Genomic DNA, 17,088 nt, shown 5'->3' with positions numbered 1-17,088 from the left:
AAATGAACCAGTGAACAATACACACCACCATACACACTACTAATCGAATATCACGATTGTAGTACTAGTAGATGTAGAGGGCAGAGAGTCGGAGGCAGGCCCGCGGCTGATAGCGTATTATCGCGCATCCGTACTCTACAGCTCGCAGACCTCCCAGCAGATTAACCCTCCCCAGCACATCCCCACACTACACGATACGACGACGGACAACCTCCGTGCGCAATTGCTAGAACACAGAATACCTCTCAAATACTAATTGTTTGATTGTGACGTACAATGGATCCCGAGGAGTACAGAAAGGCAGGCTATGCCGCTATCGACTACAGTACGAACCCGCGCTTGATCCTTACCTGTTCAAACACCAGGACTAACACCAATTGCTTATAGTAATCGACTACTTCAAGACCATGGACGAGAGGAAAGTGGTCGCCGATGTCGAGCCGGGATACCTGCGCAAATTGCTCCCGACCGAGATGCCCGCCGAGCCCGAGAAGTTCGACGACGTGCATCGGGATTTCGAGTCAAAGATTGTGCCTGGATTGACGAATTGGTAAGGCAATTGATTGCTCATGCAGACAGCTGTGTTGGCATTGCGTTTACTAACCAGCATCTACTACATCTAGGCAATCGCCCAACTTTTTGGCGTTTTTCCCGTCAAATGTGTCGTACCCGTCAATGCTGGGCGAGCTCTACTCGTCGGCATTCTCGGCCCCGGGATTCAACTGGATCTGCAGCCCTGCGATGACCGAGCTCGAGACAATTGTGCTGGACTGGCTCGCGAAGCAGATGGCGTTGCCGAAATGCTTCTTGTCGGACGGTGAGGGAATGGGCATCATTCAGGGCTCCGCGTCCGAGTCGGTAATCACATGCATGGTCGCCGCGCGCGACCGGTACTTGCGCGACGCGGTGGCGGCAAAGTACGAGACCGAGGAAGAGAAGGAGGAAGCGATTGCTTCAGCGCGGGGAAAGCTGGTTGCGTTTGCGTCCGACCAGACGCACTCGTCCACGCAAAAGGCGGCGCTGATTGCGGGCGTGCGGTATATCGCGATCCCGACGTCGGCAGAGGAGGAGTACGCGCTGACGGGTGCGCGACTGGAGGCGGCGCTGGCGGAAGCCGAGGCGAAGGGATTGATGCCGTTCTTTTTGACTGCGTCGATGGGCACGACGGCGGTGGTTGCGATTGACCGGTTTGGGGAGATTGCAGAGGTCACGAAGAGCCGGCCGCAGCTGTGGAAGCACATTGACGCGGCGTACGCGGGGGCGGCCCTGGTGTGCCCAGAGCACCAGCACATGCTGGACGGGGTGGAGGACAACTACGACTCGTTTGATATGAATATGCACAAGTGGCTGCTGGTCAACTTTGACGCGAGCTGCATGTACGTGCGGCGACGGCGGGATCTGGCCGACGCGTTGTCGGTGATGCCTCCATACCTGCGCAACTCGGTCTCGGACCAGGGATTGGTGGTTGATTTCCGCGACTACCAGCTGCCGCTCGGGCGGCGGTTCCGGGCGCTGAAGGTGTGGTTTGTGATGCGGACGTATGGATCGAGCGGACTACAGGAGCACATCCGGCGGACGAGCAAGATCGGCGAGTTGTTTACGGAGCGGGTGCGCGCGCGGGCCGATCTGTTTGCGATAGTGGCCAAGCCGCGACTGGGCCTGACGGTGTTCCAGGTGGTTGCGCCGGGGAGCAGCGCGGGCACGGAGGCGACGAACGCGGTGTCGAAGAAGGTTGCGGCGCGGATCGAGAAGGAGGGGCAGCTGTATCTGACGTCGTCTACGGTGCATGGAGCGTTTGCGATGCGGGTGGTGACGGGGAGTCCGTGGGCTACGGAGGGGGCGATGGAGGAGGCGTATGCATATATAGAGAAGGTGGCGGAGGAGGAGCGCAGTGAATAGAGAGGGACGGATGAGATAGTCTACGCAGGGTGATAGAAGCAGAAGCACGGTATGGATGAGTATAAGTATGGCACGGACAGGAACAGCCAGGAAGAAGCAAAAGAGTAGAAGCCAGAAAAGACCGGGTAGGCTTAGCCTGCGCCACAGAAAGGGTGCGGCGGCAAGTGGCGGTGCGAGTGCTGCACAGAGGCAGCTGTGTTGCGCGGCTCCATATCACGTCCGCCTCTCGCTCTCGTCCTCCTCCTGTCCTCCTCCCTCCCCGTCTGCCTCTTCTGCCTCGTCCAGCCCTCCAGCTGCTGTTAGTTCCTCTTATTCATTCAGAAATGTCCTCTGTCGCCCCTGTTCTCCCCATCCACGCGACCGGCGCGCCCCAGCCGGCCGCTGACTCGCTCCGCACAAAGTACCTCTGGCTCGCGGTCTACTTTTTTTTCAACCTCGCCCTCACCCTCTACAACAAGGCCGTGCTCGGAAACTTCCCGTTCCCCTACATCCTCACCGGAATCCACACCCTCTGCGGCACCCTCGGCTGCCTCTACTTCTACGTGCGCGGCGCGTTCACCCTGACGCCGCTCAGCGACCGCGAGAACTTCACGCTGTTCCTGTTCTCGCTGCTCTACACGATCAACATCGCGATCTCGAACGTGTCGCTCAATCTCGTCACCGTGCCCTTCCACCAGATTGTGCGCGCCATGACCCCGCTCTTCACCGTCTTGATCTACGTCATCGGCTTCCGCAAGACCTACTCGGTCATGACCTACGTCTCGCTCGTTCCCGTCGTCGCCGGTGTCGGCTTCGCGACCGCGGGCGACTACTACTTTACGGCGATGGGTTTCTTCCTCACCCTGCTCGGCGCGTTTTTGGCCGCGCTCAAGACTGTCGCCACCAACCGCGTGCAGACCGGCCGCCTAAAGCTCTCGCCTCTCGAGCTGCTGTTCCGCATGTCACCCCTGGCTTTCTTGCAGTGCATCGTCTACGCCTACTTCACGGGCGAGATCACGTCGCTGAAGGCGTACTGGCCCGTGTCGATGGACAGCTCGATGATGATCAAGCTGATTTTGAACGGTGCTATTGCGTTCGGCCTCAACGTCGTCTCGTTCACGGCGAACAAGAAGACCGGCGCGTTGACGATGACTGTTGCTGCGAACGTCAAGCAGATCCTCACGATCGTGCTCGCGATCATGTTCTTCCACCTCGCGGTCACTCCGTTGAACGCGATCGGAATCATTCTCACTCTTGCCGGTGGTGCCTGGTACGCCAAGGTTGAGCTCGAGAGCAAGCAGAAGTCTGCGCCTGTTGAGATGCGACCGAAGGAGGACCTTCCCATCAAGGCCTAGATACAGAAACAACAACACCAAACCACCATCATCACGCAAAGGGAAGGACAATGACCGTAGGAACGATCTAAAAACGGCCTATAATTTAAGAATTTTACTTATTATGTTTATTATTTTTCTGCGATAGCCATGTATTTTTCTTTTAGTTCAATTGTTGAATAAGAACCAACCTGATCCGGAGATTTGGTCTGAACCGGAACCCTGGCTCCGGCAGATCCTTCCTGGTACGGGGTCAGACCCTAACCTGGCAATGGTTGCGAGTGTCTTAAGTCGGGCTTGTTTATAGTATCTAGTAGTTTATTTAGGTTGTTTATGTTGTCGATAATGTACTTTAGTCTATAATAGTTCTCTATTCACTGACTGTGCTGTAGAGCCATGTGTGCACCGCCTTTGTGTCTGTGGAATTCTGCAGTAGCGGCCTGCAGGAGCTGCGGCAGAGATGAGAAACGGTCTTCTGCCTGGCCGTGGCTGTACTTGAGAATGTCACACTGCTCTTCTTCGCGTGAATCAGCGTGTGCTGTTCCTCGGTAGCGAAGCAGTTGCAAACGCAGCCATTGTTGGAGTGAAGATAAACCACCACGTGCAGCAGCAGGAAGTTGGACGCATTCGGTCGAGGTCGACGAGCAGAGGCCACCGCACACGCGTCCCAACGTTCGCCCCATCATCTCCTGGGCCTGTTCCTCTCCACCTTCTTCTTTCCTCACGATCCTCCTCTTCTTATAGTACCTCTATAGCACACACATCTACTCACTATCAACCCTCTACAGCTACTTTATTCCTCCTCGGATACCCACTCCGGCCGCTGTTCAAACTCTCGCGACCCTCGGGCTCTCGGTCTCGGCCAGGGTTCAAGGTCCGTGGCGTAGCTGTGGCTGCGCTCTGCCGCTGCCTATCGCGGTCATGTGACGTCACCTTCCGTACAACTCCAACTCCGACCGTACACTTCAGACGCACTTGGGCAGAGCAGCCTGCAATTGCCTCTGCGGTTTGTAGATATCGGATAGAATAGATCAACAATTATTCTCTAGTCTTGTGCTTTGCTCTGCTCTGCTCTCCGTGATCATCCATCTCAACAGATTAAACATCTACACTCTGCGGGGTTTTCACATGACCGACCCTGCCCATCCCATCTACCCATCTACTCTCTACTCTACCTCACATCTCATCTATCTTATAGTACATCTGTTCGCCTCAATATATACAGTCTATCTCAATCGCATATATCCTCACCGACGAATCATCGCTCGCCACCGCAACCTCAAACTTGCCTTCCCCACACCGCTTACGCGGCCTCCACGCCAATCTACTGATCCTCTGCACCGGCGAAATCTGCTCCTCCATCGCGCACACCTGCCTCATCCGTAGCCCTCCTGCCTCTCCCTCTCTACTGACCTCGTACACGTACACTCGTCCGTTGTCGAGCCCAATAGCGAGCAACCCCTTTTTCTCCGCCGCGTTTTCTTTCTCCGAGACCAGCCTCGGAAAAATATCCACCGCCGTCACCGCGTCCCCAAACTTCTCCGTCGCGACCGCAGTCCACATCTTGCCCTCCGCCGACGCCTTCCACACTTTCACAGTCTTATCCCGCGACGCCGTAGCAAACACATAATCCTCCTCTCCACTCGCCAGCAACCCCGCCGGCGCCCACGCGCAGTCCCAGATAATCCGCGAATGTCCCCGCGGCGCGCTAAACCGCTTCTCGTACGTAACCCCGCCGTCTCGGTCCACAACCTCCCACACCACAAGCATCCGATCGCGGCCGACCGACAGCAGATACCGATCGTCGGCAGAAAACTGCAAATCCGTGACAGTCAGCGCATGCGCCTCCTCCAGATGCGGCTGGATCTCGTGCCATGTGCTGGTGTCGAACAGCCGGATCACCGCATGCGTCGTGTTATTCGCCCGGCACGTCGTCGCCAGGATCTTGCGGCTGTGCGAGATCGCGGCCGCAGAGATCTCGTAGCCGTGCCCGTACAACTTCTCGATCTCGGGGAAGAGCGTGTGTCGCTGCAGGTGGGGTTCGAGCGGCGGCGTCCTCAGCGAGACTATCGACTCAAAGCTCGCGTCTGCGGTTGTCGCTTCAACAGTTTCTTCCTCTGCATTGTCGTCACCGTCCTCTGCATTGCCACTCACGCCCATATTCACTGCCTTGTTTGACAAACCGAGTGACGGCACAGCAGCGGCGTCAGGTAACACCACTTCCTCAGCCTTTGTGCTCCTGACATCAATCTGACACTGCCGCTGCAGCAACTGCGCAACACTCTTTGGCATCTCAAACACCCGCAGTACTTTCTCGTCTCCCGCGCTCACAAACACCGTCGACGAAAGACACGAGACCGTGATCATGTCGTAGCCGTGGATCTGCGGCCGCGCAAACTCATGCCAGTCAAAGTCGTCTTCTGCGCCGGTCTTCCACTCCGCTAGTAACCGCGTAGTTTGGTCTAAGCTCGCGGTGAGCAAATAGTCTCCCGTCGGTGACCACGCTATTCCGGTCACTTCTCGTACATGTCCCGTTATCGCCACTTTAGGCGCCCATCTCACATACCCCCCTCCTCCGTCTCTGCTTTCCAAACCCTCCAGCTGCCTGACTTTCCCACCGTAGAGATCCAGCTCGGATCCTCACTCTGCTCCCACAGCGCCGTCCAGAACCCTCCCGAAGACCCTGTTGCGGTGCTGGCGCCCTTGATGCTGACGTCGCCTAGCCGCGCTTCGGAAACCCAGATGCCTGAGGCCTCGTCCGGAGACCAGATCATGAGCGAGGAATCGGCAGATGCGGATAGAAGGCGCATCACGTTTGGCGCCGGATGCCATTGTAGAGAGATGACCCAGTCGTCGTGGCCCATCAAAAGGGCGTCAAATACAACCGCATACTCTCCATCCTTGTCTTTGCTGTCGGCGCCATCCCCGGTCGCAAGAGAAAACTTGTACATCGTGCTCGCAAACAAAGGATCGGCCATCATCAGAAAGTTATCCTCCTTGCCATGCTCATACTTGCGCCGCGGCAGAATCTTCCACAGCCGGATATACCGATCCTGGCTTCCCGAGACCAGATAGAGCACGTCGTCGCCGTCGTGCTCCTTGAAATGCTTGAACGCCAGACTATGCACCCAATCCTCGTGGCCCTTGAGTGTCGCGATCTTGCGAAACACCGGCGCGTCGCTCTTTGCAGAGATAAAGACTTGGATGCGCGTGCTCGTAGCTCCGATCGCAAGAACGTATACCGGCGACTGAGAATTGTCTGTGGAAGACTCTGGTCTGATCTCGTCGAGTGCGACGCAGAGCGGGAAAAACCCCGGCTCGAGATCAATCGTGTGGATCGGCTGGGCCTGCTGCTCGCTATCAGTCAGCGCGCTTGCTGTGCTCCATACCGAGACGCGGGCATCTCCACCGGCTACTATTAGAAACTTCTGGTCCGGACTGGCTGTGATCATGTTGATTGTCCTGGTGTGGAACCTGAGAGTGCTCACGCATTTGAACTCGAACTCGCGCGCTGGCGAGTCGCGACGCCAGAGCTTGACCACGCCGTCGGTGCTTCCGGATGCGATAACGTCGCTGGTCACGAAGCAGACTGCAGACACGGGATCCGCATGGCCCTTCAACACCGTTCGCACGCCTTTGCGCTCGCTCTAGACACAGACAGTCAGAATCCACGCCTAGCACCCCCCACACATTCAAAAACTCACCTCGGGCTTCCACAGCGCGACGTATCGGTCGGCAGCAAACGCAACGATCCCCTTCTGATCCGGACAGCAGGACGCAACCGCGGGCACCCTGTTCGCTCCAATCGCGATATGCTTCACTTGCACGTCCATCTTTCTCTGTCTGTTTGTTATCTACTGCCCGGTTTCCAGCGACCGCGACGGTCTGAAAAGTTTTGAGCCGCGCCAGAGGGAATCCTCCCAAACGGGGAACACGGCTGAACCTTAACCGGCGGACGAGCAGAAATCGCATCGCGGGTGCAACAAGAAGCATCAAACTGAGATATAAGAAGGAGAACCGCCAGGGCTGTTTTGACCGGGCTTTTGTTGCGATGCTGCTGAGCTTGAGCTGCTCTGATTTGTTTTATAATCCATCTTGAAGAGGTAGCTGTTTGCAAAGGTTTGATCTATCTACTATCTCTCAATGTCCTCTCCCGGCTCGTCTTCGTCCTCTCCCTCGCGGTCGTCAAACTCGACCGCTCCGTCTGATGTGGCTTCGCCTGCTTCTTCTGAAATTTCCGATTTGCTTGGAAACTTGAGTATCAAAGATAATGCAGCTAGCGAACTGACTAGACCTCTCAACGATTATACGATGTACGTCCCTTGTTGCTCAAAAGTTGCAGATCAGAGTGCTAACATCACAATCCTCAAAGCCGATATCTGTTCTGTCTCGACATAGAGGCCACTTGCTCTGAATACCTGCCTTTTCTCGAAGACACCCACGAAGTCATCGAGCTGCCTGTCGTGCTCGTCGACACCCATAAATGCGAAATCATCGATGAGTTCCACACCTTTGTCAAACCCCGCTATGCCAGGATCCTGACGGCTCACTGCACCGAGCTCACCGGTATCACGCAAGCGCAGGTCGACAGTGCGCCTACGTTTCCACAGGCGATTGATATGCTCAACAGGTTCATGCTCTCTCACGCTGATATTCTCAGTCCTCATCCGAAGGATACCAGTGCCTCGCAGCGGGCGTACCGAAACTACGCCTGGGTCACGGACGGGAATGCAGACATTGATCGATTTCTATGCCTCAGATCCTGTAAAATCAACAGGGTCCTACTCCCTCCATACCTACAAGGCCAGTACATCAATCTCAAGCAGCTCTATAAGGACCACTTCAGAGAACGAGGCCATAAGCGCATGGCGGAAATGCTGCATACCTGGAACGCCGAGTTTGAAGGAAGATTGCACTCGGGCCTGGACGACGCGCGGCAGGTGGCTAGGATAATGATTTTTTTGATGAAGCGGGAGCATGTTGATCTGCGAACGAACCGCTCGATCGTCATGCAGAGCAACTACAGGTTTACGTATAGAAACCTGAGTCCGCGGTGGTAGTCGTATGTTTCTCTTCATTGTGTTGGCGTTTATGGTGTTGCTTGATTGCTACGTTTCTTCTTGCTTTTGGCTTTCTTTTTGTTATCTCTGAATAAAGTACAATTATAGTGTGCTAGTATACAAAATTTAGGCACTGCGCAGATCCTACTGCGGCCGACCATCTTCTCGCGGCACAATCGGCAGCGAGTAGTTATTCTTCTTTGCCTGCGCGGCCAGCAACCGCTCGGCCGCATCTCCATGCCTCTCACCCTTTCCATCCTTCTTGAACGCGTAGGTAACCGTACACTGTTTCGTCATCAAGAACTGATTATTCATGCCTTCGATTGCTGCATCCGAGGCCTCGAACGAGTCAAACGATACGAATCCGTACCCCTTCGACTCGCCGGCCTCGTTGCGCGCAACCTTTGCCGGCGAAATCAGCGCCCCGAATCGAGAGAATGTATCGCTCAGCATGCGCTCGTCGACGAGCGGATCGAGGTTCCCCACAAACAGTTCCGCGCCAACGTCCAGATTCCGCTGCTTGTTCGCGCTGGCTTTGTTGACCCGGATCGGTTTGCCAAACAGGCGGATTTGGTTCATGATTTGCGCGGCGTAGTCTGCGTCTTGCTCGCTTTGAAACTCGCAAAAGCCAAAGCCCTGGTGTTGTTGTGTGATCCGGTCTTTCGGCAGATGGACGTTGACGACGGGGCCCGCTTGTAGCATAAGCTCCCATATCTGTGATTGCGATTAGACCAGTTAGCTCGTTTACTGAGCAGTTGTTGAGACTCATGGGGAGGACTTACCAGGGCATCTGTGACTTGCTCATCTAGATTACCGACGTACACCGTCGCCTCTTGATTCCTCTCCGCCTCTGTTGGCGGCCGTCCCGACATCTATGCAATATCTATAAAAGAATAAACGTAAAGGACACTCGCTCTATCGAGTTCTCTTGCTGCTGTGAATGAAATGGAACTGGCGCGCTGGTGTTTAATTTTCGAGATCAGAGCCGCAGGAGCGAAGTGGAAGGTTTATTTTTATTTATTTATTCCTTTATTTACACTGATGCAATTCATCTCTTATCAACCGTTTCTCTCTGATTTTAGTGAATACATATTCCTCCTATCTCCTCATCAATAAACCACGGTTTTTCTCTGCCTGACTACAACCTACCGCAATCATGGAGATTGTGGATCTATCCTCGGATTCACCGTCACCTGTCGACGAAGATCACCGCACCAACGACACCGACATAATCGCTCTTGACGACAGTCAGCTCGACGCGGATCTAAAACTCGAACAGGAGCACCAGCCACCCGAATCACTTTCTTCCTCCTCCTCGTCCTATCTGGCGTCGCTGGACCGCGCTGCGATGGAGCGCGAGAGACTGCTGAGGATCTCACGGGCGAACGGCGGCGGGCGCCCCAAACGACGACGCGAGGACAGCGACGACGAGGTGGAGATGGGGAACGGCAATGACGGCGACCAAGACACTGTATCTCACGAGAGTGATAGCTTGGGGCGGGGATCGACGACTGAGATGAAGAGACAGAGAGAAGATACGGCGGATCAGATACCGTTTCCGCGTGGAGTCGTGAAGCGCACGGCTGTCACTGGGTACCCTCGAACAGGGGACGAGATCAGTATCGAGGAAGTTCTGCAACCTGTGCGTATTTCCAACTTGCTATGAAAGCTAATTGGCCACCAAAACTGACCGATTTCACTCTTACAGCGACATCTTCGCAGCGCGGTACTCTCCGCTTTCCAATGGGACTTTGACTGGATCCTCAACAAGATCTTCATCGGCCGAACAAGTCTCGTCCTAGTCGTCCCCGCCAAAGGCTCCGAAGTCAGAGATTCTCTGCGCAAAAGCCTGGGCCAAGTCCCCAACGCGCGTCTGTGTATGCCCAACATGGACGGCATGATCAACTGCATGCATTCGAAGCTGCAGATCCTCTTTTACGACAAGTACGTCCGCATCGCGGTTCCCTCTGCGAATCTCACGGATTATGACTGGGGTGAGGGGATGGGTGTTATCGAGAACTATGTGTATATCCATGACTTTCCGCTGCGGTCTTCGGCAGGAGGTGGTAGTCGACTACCGAGCTTCGCGGCTGATTTGATCTACTTCTTGGAAGCCCAGGGTATGCACCAAGATATCATTGACCGACTCGAGACCGAGGTATCCTGGGAAGGAACGGAGAACGTTGAGTTTGTCCACTCAATCGGAGGCGAGCACAGAGGAGAGAAAGATATATGGAGGACGGGGTTCACGGGGCTTACTAGAGCTATTCAGAAATTCGGAGGCAAGGGATCCGAAGTACAGATTGACTATGTGATCTCTTCTCTGGGCAGTTTAACCCCGGTCTTTGTTGAGAACATATATAACGCCGCCAGTGGTACGTGTTATCAAGAACTTCTCTTTTGTGTTTCTGGATCGCTAACTCTGTCGTGGTAGGTAAATACTACTCCATCGTCACACCACCAAAGTCAGTACGCTCAGTTCTGAAAACAGCTAAGGAACGTCTCCGCGTTTACTTCCCAACCCACGACACCGTCGCCGCTTCCCGCGGGGGCACAGACAGCGCCGGGACGATCTGCTTTTCGGCAAACTATTATGAAAAGCCGGTGTTCCCCAGAGAGATTCTTAGAGATGGCCGCTGTACACGGCGTGGGTGCCTTATGCACGAAAAGGTCATGCTCATAAGGTTCGATGAGCCTGTGCGGGCGCGCGATGGCGTCGAAGTCTGTGGTGCCGCGTATGTCGGCAGCGCAAACATGTCTGAATCAGCTTGGTAAGGCGCGGTCAAGTCAGGAGAAGCGAGCAATTATTCTGACGTTTTGTTTAGGGGTAAGCTTGTCAATGATACCTCGACGAAGAGGACAAAGTTGAACTTGAGGTGCGTACGGGCTTGAGAAAGACGATTGAGCTCGTGGCTAACGAGTGCGTGTAGGAATTGGGAGTGCGGAGTTGTTTTGCGGATACCAGCGCACGATGAACGAACAGGCCGCAGCCGTTCTACTACCACTGTTGAAGATACATTTGCGGGTATAATGTGAGCAAAATGCACTCGGCGACCTTTTTTCTTCTGCTGCTAATGCTTCCGTTTCTATCAGCCCTATTCCTATGGAAACTCGCGACGTGGAGTATCAGGGTAAAACTCCCTGGTTCTTCATGAACCAGCGATAGCACAGGTCGTTGAGGTGACTGCAGCCGTCGTGGCTGTAGTATACGTACATTCGGGCATATGAGACTCGAAGTCGTTCTTGCTCCGCTCCCAGTCCACCATCATCTAATTCTCGCATCTTAAATTTGTATATTGGCATTTTACTTTCTCGCTTCTTGGTTATCTCGTATATTTCGTCCCATTTACCGGTGCAGGCTCCAGGCATTTGTGTTTCAGGATATTTTTAGTATTTTTTCGTTTGACTGCATGAATGTTTGTCAGCTTGTGTGTTTTTCTTTTGTGCAATTCATCGTACACGGGTGTTCTTATGCGTTATGTGTTTTATGTGTTTTGTTCAAATATCTTGACTTCGTTTTTGGTTATCTCCTATCTCAATCGTGCTGTAGATCACCCAATACTATCATTCTTCACCGCAAATGGGACTACAAACCCGAGCTCGTCTCCATAAAATATGCAGAGAAAAATGAAGCAGACGAGCGCCATTCCCATCGTGGAAAGCCATCAAGATTTAAAGTGTCCCAAAAAGGGTGTCTGCTCTCCCAGCCCCTGATCCGCGGTTCCGCCGCTCGACTGAGACGTGCTTCTACATCATCCTCGCCCTGCGACAGCTTTTGGATGCCCGCTTTATCTCCTCGTTCTATGTTCATCTTCTTCGTAAATATCTAAGGTGCTCTCTGCCTCTCTCCAGAATCACAGTCGTCACCCTGGCTAAGCTTCACCGAATCCTCACCGATCTATGCAATGACTTGCCTTCCTCCGGTCATTCGTCACCAGCCTCCTCGCCCACCGACAACGCCCCCATGACGCTTTCGAGCCACGCGTCGCTGGCGCCGCGCAGACGCCTGGTCGCCTCGCTCGTGGCTTCGGATCTGGCGAAGAAGTTTGCGCGGTTGAATGAGGCGGACAGCAGTCGAGTGCATGGATACGCGGCGGCGGCATCGCAGTCGGCGTGGAGCTGCGATAGGGCGGCGAACGAGATGGCGCGGAATCGATACTCGGTGGGTTACCTTCTACTGCTTGGTGCTGTGATGAGACTCATTTGGTGGACTGAACTTGTGCTAATTGGATACTCTACAGAACGTCTTGCCATGGGATAGCAACCGAGTCTGCCTGAACGTTGGTGATGGTGCAAACGACTACATCAATGCCTCTCCCATATGTCTCCAAGCGCCCAGATCAAGGCCACGACGATACATAGCTTCCCAGGTACCAACCACTCTGATCTACCTCCTCTCAAAAAAGAACCGCTCACTCATCTCAATTCACACAGGGACCTACTCGACACACTACCCCACATTTTTGGCACATGGTCTACGCCGAGACTTCAGATCCGGCCGTTATAGTAATGCTCACACGAACCTACGAAGGGCCGCGCGAGAAATGCTACCAGTACTGGTCCGACGGCACGCAAGAGATCCGCTCTTCGGAGTTCAGCTGCCGGATTACCTTGACCGACAAATACCACTACGACAAGGCAGACTGCACCGTTCGACAATTCAAGCTCGAGCCTTTTTCTCCCGACGGAAGCGAAAACGGGAACAAGGATAGACCGTCGAAGACAGTCTACCACATATACTACGAGAACTGGGTCGACTTTGGCGCGCCGGAGCCAGGACGGGAGCATCAGATTCTCGAGCTTTGTAACCTGGCAAACACGAAAAACTCTACAGACAGCCCGCTCGTGGTCCACTGCTCGGCAGGCGTGGGACGAACGGGTACTTTTATCACCGCGGACTTCTTGCAGAGCTGTGTCCAGGAAGGACCAGCTGACGACAAAGACAACGACGACGACGAAGCCTTGTCTGAAAACCACACGGTCGCGTCTTCGGCCCTGTTGTTTTCAGAGCAGAATTCTTTATATTCGAATTATACTAATACCGACCGGGGTGATCTCCCTGATCCGGTGTTTGACACCGTCGCCACGCTGCGCCGTCAGCGAATGCTCATGGTCCAAAGCGTGTGGCAATTCAAGTTTTTGTACCAAATCCTGCGGACTATAGTTTTTGACGAACACATGTAACCATCCTTCTTTTTTTTTCTTGTTGTTTTAAGGGCTCAAAGCAGAATATTATTTCTTATACACAGAGACTAAATATACAAGGCATGCAAATCGGCTGCCAGGAATCGGCTCCCTTCAGCAAAAGACGTGCTTCTGGAGCTAGGCGATCCGTAGTTTGAGCAATTAAAAATATCAGAAAAAAAGAACATAACGTCAAAAGACTATAAACTAAGCCAAGCACACAACTCCCAGTAGTAAAACAAACACTGCATAATGATAAAAAAAGAGAAAAGAGGAAACGTTCGACCTCTGCCGGTGTTGCAGAGACGAACAGTATTAGCTTTCATTTCAACTCGATGTTCCCCATCTCACAAAGAAGCATCTCGCAACCATCCGCGTATAAAAGGATCAGATCTTCTTCTTCTTCTTACTCGACTCTGCAAACGTATTCTCCGAGCTACGCTTCTTAACCACCGCGATCTTGCCCGTCGGCGGCAACTTGGGTCTCTGGTTCCGCTGCTTGGGCGGCAGCGCTTCGTCTTCCAGCAACACGCCGTCGACCTCATACTTCTCCATTCTCGAGATGAAGAAATCGCGCATCAGCCCGATCTGCTGCTCGATCTTTTCCATCGTCAGCGGCTCGAACGGCGGAGCGGATTGCATCAGATTCTGCACAGTGGGCGCGGCTTGGACGTTGGAGCTGGCGTGCAGTCGGCTATGGAGCAGGTGTAGAGGAACCGACATTGACGACAATCCAAATTCTTCATCGAGACCAAGCTCTTTGAATCCAAAGAAATCCTCGCCGATGTCGTCCGAAAACGCTCCTGTGATGAATTCTTGACTGCCGTCGTCGAACTGGGCATCAGAGTTATTGCTAGGAGCAAGCGCCGGTCGCAAGTAGTCAGCCAGCGACATATTCATCCGCTCGTGGACGTCCTTGAGTTTCACGCCAAACCTCTCGATGTCATCCCGGTAGTATGATTCAAGGCCACCGAGGTCGTAGATACCGTTCTCATAGAGCGCTTGGAGAATCAAGTCTTCCGTCGAGTAACGCTGTACTCCACGACAGGATTCCATATACAGGCACAGAGTGCGTCCCAAGCGCTCCATGAAGTCACCGGCTAATGAGGTCAGTCCTTCCATAGCAAGCATCTGGCAGTCCTCATAGCCGGTATGCATAGCAACCTTGGCTACTGAACGACGCATACACGCTTCAGCTACTTCTCGGGATAAGTCTGAATGACCAGGAAGACGGGATTCCATATCCACGTCTTTCTCAACAAGAGGCTCGGGATTGTACGCCTTTAGCTGGGCTGAGTACAGATGCGCTTGCTGCTGCATCCGCTTGATGACAGCGATCTTGGAGCATACTTTGCGAATCTGCTGCAGCTCCGCAAGATTAGCATCCATACAGGTCGTCAACCCGGATTTCGTAGAGACGAAAGGTGACTCGATCGTCGACAGATCGACTGCGGTCTCAAACTGCTCGTGTTCGAGACCCTCCAGCTTTTCTGAAACATTCCATAATGTCTCGGGGACAGTGGGGACAACCTCATACTCGAAAACTTCTGTAACGGGTTCTTCGCTCTCGACGGCTGCACCCCGAAACCCTGTCTGACTCTCAGCCTGACTGGCAGTGTCGTCCTCGCGTCGGTTCAAGGGGTGATGGGGCACGTAACCAGGAGGCGCTTTCTTTGACCCCGTATGCACACGAGATGACGAGCGGTGGTTACCCACCACGCTGTCTCCGTCTTCACTTTCGATATCGCCATCGACAGACATCTCTCGCGGAACAGGAGTGACTGTGTAATCCTCGGACTCAGCCTCGGCCTTGCTCTTGATCGTGATGTCGGGAATCAGCGGGATCAGCGTCAGAGTCTTCTTTTTCATCGCGATGGCGTGCTTGCGCAGATAATGCTGCGGGTCGGTGTTGAACTCCAAGCAATTATTCCAGATCAGCATGAGATCATCCACAAACTCCTGCTTACTCCGATACTGAAGAGCCTTCAACTTTTTCATGACCGTGCTGAGGTCCATCGGATGTTTGATGATATTAAAATAATTTGGTGCATCTCTTTTGTTGACTTTGTTGAGGAAAGCGGTAGAATGCTCTGTGTAGGCACGAAGTTCCAAGACCACTTTTTCCGCTGCCTCATACAACTCCTCCTGTCCCACCCTGTCCTCGCTCGCCCACTTCGATCGATTTTTCCGAACCTCTGATATCAGGTTCCTGAGCTCGATGTCGGAAAATGATAGCTGTTGACGCTTTTCGTCGATAACAGCCAGTAAATGCTATTCGTAGTAATGTTAGTAAAGAATTCTCAGATCATTGCAATATTATAGGCACAAAGTACCTTCAAGCTCAAGTTTGCAGCGCCAAAGTTGATTTGACTGAGCTTTCCTTGACCGTTGGGTGGATGCGCATCTGCGTTACCGGAGCCATTCTCACGACTAGGGCTGCCTTCTCTATTTGTTTGAGAGCGTTTTCCAAGCTTGTGGACTTTGAGCAGGTGCTCGCTGTCAGAATCAAGAGTCTGGTAAATATTGTTCATCTCAAAAGTAAGCATCGCGTCTCCGTTTTGTCTCTCTTCGCTTGCTGATGGAGTATCTAGGGACGTGTCAGTAAGCAAAGACTCTTGACTAAGAAACCAAAGAAGAAAAACACACCTGCTGGAGTAATAATGCCACCGGATATTTTGGCTTCGGGATCTGTGCTGGGTCTCTGAGGCGTTCCAGATCGAGATTCAGGCTTGAGATCGGGCCTGTTATCGTTGCCCGATTTGCTGGCCGACTCTGGTGTCTTGTCATTCTGACCTTTCGATTTGCTTTCAGGTGTATCGGGTCTTTCATTCGTTTCGACGTCCTGCATCGTAGTATCCTGTTCTTTGGCTTCTTCCTCCTTTTGTTCATCTTCCTCTGCTTCGTCGTCCTCATCGTCGTAATCGTCTTCATCGACTTTACGCGTCGGAGGTGGGGGTTTCTCCTTAACTGCGAGCTCAGCTTCGTCAGCTTCAGCATCCGTGGATTTCTCGTCATCAATGAATGCGAAATCGATCTCGAAAGACGCGGCGGGTGGTCGAAATTCCGAAGCAAACAAGTAGTTGACAGATTGTTCGTAGAGCATATACCGAATTTTGAGCGCGAGCGCGACGAAATCGACGTCCTTCTCAGTCTTTTTGTCTTCCGCATTCCCGTTGACTTCTGAATCACTTTTCGTGCCGGGATCGGCAGATGGCTCGGGAGATTTCGAATTGCCGTTGTCATTGGGAGTAGGCGATGGACGCGGCGTGTGAAGCTCGGCCGGATCTTCTTGCTCAGACTGGATCTGCTGAGTGGAGTCGACTTCTTCCGCTTGTGCCGCTGTTGAATCCGACGCTTGATTATCTGTCAGGCTATCATCAATCGCCTTCTGCCGTGCAGATTTCGCGGATATCAGGGTTTTCCAGGAATCGCCGCCTTCGGCAATTGCTTTCGCGTATATCGTATGCTCATCGGAATTAAGATGTGGTCTCCAAGCGCCGTGATCCTCAATTTGACGAGCCAGATTCAATAGCCGATCCGGATCGCCAGACGACCATAATCTTGCCAACTGCAGAGGCTGGGCCGCCATTGTGAAAAATAAAGATGCAACAAGAGAGGAGAGGGCGGGCTAG

The 17,088-nt window shown here is 53.4% G+C and overlaps 9 protein-coding genes across 9 annotated transcripts; 6 read left to right on the top strand and 3 right to left on the bottom strand.

Moving 5' to 3' along the window:
* Nucleotides 1–276: 276 nt before the first annotated feature.
* BZA70DRAFT_236197 (pyridoxal phosphate-dependent transferase) lies at nt 277–1,899 on the top strand (the record flags this gene model as incomplete). Its single annotated transcript, XM_064910370.1, has 3 exons — nt 277–325; nt 388–550; nt 624–1,899. The coding sequence occupies 3 exons, from the start codon at nt 277–279 to the stop codon at nt 1,897–1,899; spliced, it is 1,488 nt and encodes a 495-aa protein (XP_064769794.1).
* A 162-nt stretch (nt 1,900–2,061) lies between these two features.
* On the top strand, nt 2,062–3,410 carry BZA70DRAFT_113448 (triose-phosphate transporter family-domain-containing protein). The gene has a single exon (XM_064909434.1). It carries the CDS (start codon nt 2,223–2,225, stop codon nt 3,231–3,233), a length of 1,011 nt encoding a protein of 336 aa, XP_064769793.1. The 5' UTR covers nt 2,062–2,222; the 3' UTR covers nt 3,234–3,410.
* A 1,014-nt stretch (nt 3,411–4,424) lies between these two features.
* Nucleotides 4,425–7,135, bottom strand: BZA70DRAFT_306303 (WD40-repeat-containing domain protein; the record flags this gene model as incomplete). The annotated part of the gene is made up of 5 exons (XM_064914801.1): nt 6,917–7,135; nt 6,701–6,859; nt 5,779–6,529; nt 4,626–5,755; nt 4,425–4,583 (listed from the first exon to the last, which is right to left on the bottom strand). Exons 1-5 carry the CDS (start codon nt 7,043–7,045, stop codon nt 4,425–4,427), a joined length of 2,328 nt encoding a protein of 775 aa, XP_064769792.1. The 5' UTR covers nt 7,046–7,135.
* Nucleotides 7,136–8,380, top strand: BZA70DRAFT_255392 (ribonuclease H-like domain-containing protein). Its single transcript, XM_064910779.1, has 2 exons — nt 7,136–7,525; nt 7,585–8,380. Exons 1-2 carry the CDS (start codon nt 7,356–7,358, stop codon nt 8,270–8,272), a joined length of 858 nt encoding a protein of 285 aa, XP_064769791.1. The 5' UTR covers nt 7,136–7,355; the 3' UTR covers nt 8,273–8,380.
* On the bottom strand, nt 8,345–9,288 carry BZA70DRAFT_113514 (RNA-binding domain-containing protein). Its single transcript, XM_064909437.1, has 2 exons — nt 9,055–9,288; nt 8,345–8,986 (listed from the first exon to the last, which is right to left on the bottom strand). Exons 1-2 carry the CDS (start codon nt 9,142–9,144, stop codon nt 8,417–8,419), a joined length of 660 nt encoding a protein of 219 aa, XP_064769790.1. The 5' UTR covers nt 9,145–9,288; the 3' UTR covers nt 8,345–8,416.
* A 1-nt stretch (nt 9,289) lies between these two features.
* On the top strand, nt 9,290–11,219 carry BZA70DRAFT_113502 (tyrosyl-DNA phosphodiesterase-domain-containing protein). Its single transcript, XM_064909436.1, has 4 exons — nt 9,290–9,914; nt 9,981–10,647; nt 10,707–11,148; nt 11,203–11,219. The coding sequence occupies exons 1-3, from the start codon at nt 9,429–9,431 to the stop codon at nt 11,045–11,047; spliced, it is 1,494 nt and encodes a 497-aa protein (XP_064769789.1). The 5' UTR covers nt 9,290–9,428; the 3' UTR covers nt 11,048–11,148; nt 11,203–11,219.
* A 193-nt stretch (nt 11,220–11,412) lies between these two features.
* On the top strand, nt 11,413–12,595 carry BZA70DRAFT_113470 (uncharacterized protein). The gene is made up of 2 exons (XM_064909435.1): nt 11,413–12,103; nt 12,514–12,595. Exon 1 carries the CDS (start codon nt 11,683–11,685, stop codon nt 12,100–12,102), a length of 420 nt encoding a protein of 139 aa, XP_064769788.1. The 5' UTR covers nt 11,413–11,682; the 3' UTR covers nt 12,103; nt 12,514–12,595.
* On the top strand, nt 11,912–13,516 carry BZA70DRAFT_275006 (protein-tyrosine phosphatase-like protein). The gene is made up of 3 exons (XM_064912073.1): nt 11,912–12,434; nt 12,514–12,642; nt 12,707–13,516. The coding sequence occupies exons 1-3, from the start codon at nt 12,237–12,239 to the stop codon at nt 13,454–13,456; spliced, it is 1,077 nt and encodes a 358-aa protein (XP_064769787.1). The 5' UTR covers nt 11,912–12,236; the 3' UTR covers nt 13,457–13,516.
* Nucleotides 13,517–16,790, bottom strand: BZA70DRAFT_275004 (uncharacterized protein). Its single transcript, XM_064912072.1, has 3 exons — nt 16,103–16,790; nt 15,790–16,043; nt 13,517–15,727 (listed from the first exon to the last, which is right to left on the bottom strand). The coding sequence occupies exons 1-3, from the start codon at nt 16,557–16,559 to the stop codon at nt 13,844–13,846; spliced, it is 2,595 nt and encodes an 864-aa protein (XP_064769786.1). The 5' UTR covers nt 16,560–16,790; the 3' UTR covers nt 13,517–13,843.
* Nucleotides 16,791–17,088: the final 298 nt, after the last annotated feature.

The sequence above is a fragment of the Myxozyma melibiosi genome (genome assembly GCF_037950935.1).
Source record: "Myxozyma melibiosi strain Phaff 52-87 chromosome Unknown BZA70scaffold_2, whole genome shotgun sequence".
NCBI classification, from domain to species: Eukaryota; Fungi; Ascomycota; class Lipomycetes; order Lipomycetales; family Lipomycetaceae; genus Myxozyma; species Myxozyma melibiosi.
The sequence above is the reverse complement of the archived record's forward strand: the minus strand, read 5'-3'. Positions and strand labels throughout refer to the sequence as shown.

What these genes read in the sequence shown, in the direction of transcription:
- BZA70DRAFT_113470 (XM_064909435.1), top strand. Translation starts at nt 11,683, where the DNA reads ATGAATGTTTGTCAGCTTGTGTGTTTTTCTTTTGTGCAATTCATCGTA.
- BZA70DRAFT_113514 (XM_064909437.1), bottom strand. Translation starts at nt 9,144, where the DNA reads ATGTCGGGACGGCCGCCAACAGAGGCGGAGAGGAATCAAGAGGCGACG. An exon ending in AGCAAGTCACAGATGCCCTG is followed by an intron (nt 8,987 to 9,054) that starts GTAAGTCCTCCC and finishes TCGCAATCACAG; the next exon opens with ATATGGGAGCTTATGCTACA.
- BZA70DRAFT_255392 (XM_064910779.1), top strand. Translation starts at nt 7,356, where the DNA reads ATGTCCTCTCCCGGCTCGTCTTCGTCCTCTCCCTCGCGGTCGTCAAAC. An exon ending in CCTCTCAACGATTATACGAT is followed by an intron (nt 7,526 to 7,584) that starts GTACGTCCCTTG and finishes CAATCCTCAAAG; the next exon opens with CCGATATCTGTTCTGTCTCG.
- BZA70DRAFT_113448 (XM_064909434.1), top strand. Translation starts at nt 2,223, where the DNA reads ATGTCCTCTGTCGCCCCTGTTCTCCCCATCCACGCGACCGGCGCGCCC.
- BZA70DRAFT_275006 (XM_064912073.1), top strand. Translation starts at nt 12,237, where the DNA reads ATGACGCTTTCGAGCCACGCGTCGCTGGCGCCGCGCAGACGCCTGGTC. An exon ending in TGGCGCGGAATCGATACTCG is followed by an intron (nt 12,435 to 12,513) that starts GTGGGTTACCTT and finishes GATACTCTACAG; the next exon opens with AACGTCTTGCCATGGGATAG. An exon ending in GACGATACATAGCTTCCCAG is followed by an intron (nt 12,643 to 12,706) that starts GTACCAACCACT and finishes CAATTCACACAG; the next exon opens with GGACCTACTCGACACACTAC.
- BZA70DRAFT_275004 (XM_064912072.1), bottom strand. Translation starts at nt 16,559, where the DNA reads ATGCTCTACGAACAATCTGTCAACTACTTGTTTGCTTCGGAATTTCGA. An exon ending in TGGCATTATTACTCCAGCAG is followed by an intron (nt 16,044 to 16,102) that starts GTGTGTTTTTCT and finishes ACACGTCCCTAG; the next exon opens with ATACTCCATCAGCAAGCGAA. An exon ending in CTGCAAACTTGAGCTTGAAG is followed by an intron (nt 15,728 to 15,789) that starts GTACTTTGTGCC and finishes TACTACGAATAG; the next exon opens with CATTTACTGGCTGTTATCGA.
- BZA70DRAFT_113502 (XM_064909436.1), top strand. Translation starts at nt 9,429, where the DNA reads ATGGAGATTGTGGATCTATCCTCGGATTCACCGTCACCTGTCGACGAA. An exon ending in TCGAGGAAGTTCTGCAACCT is followed by an intron (nt 9,915 to 9,980) that starts GTGCGTATTTCC and finishes TCACTCTTACAG; the next exon opens with CGACATCTTCGCAGCGCGGT. An exon ending in CATATATAACGCCGCCAGTG is followed by an intron (nt 10,648 to 10,706) that starts GTACGTGTTATC and finishes CTGTCGTGGTAG; the next exon opens with GTAAATACTACTCCATCGTC.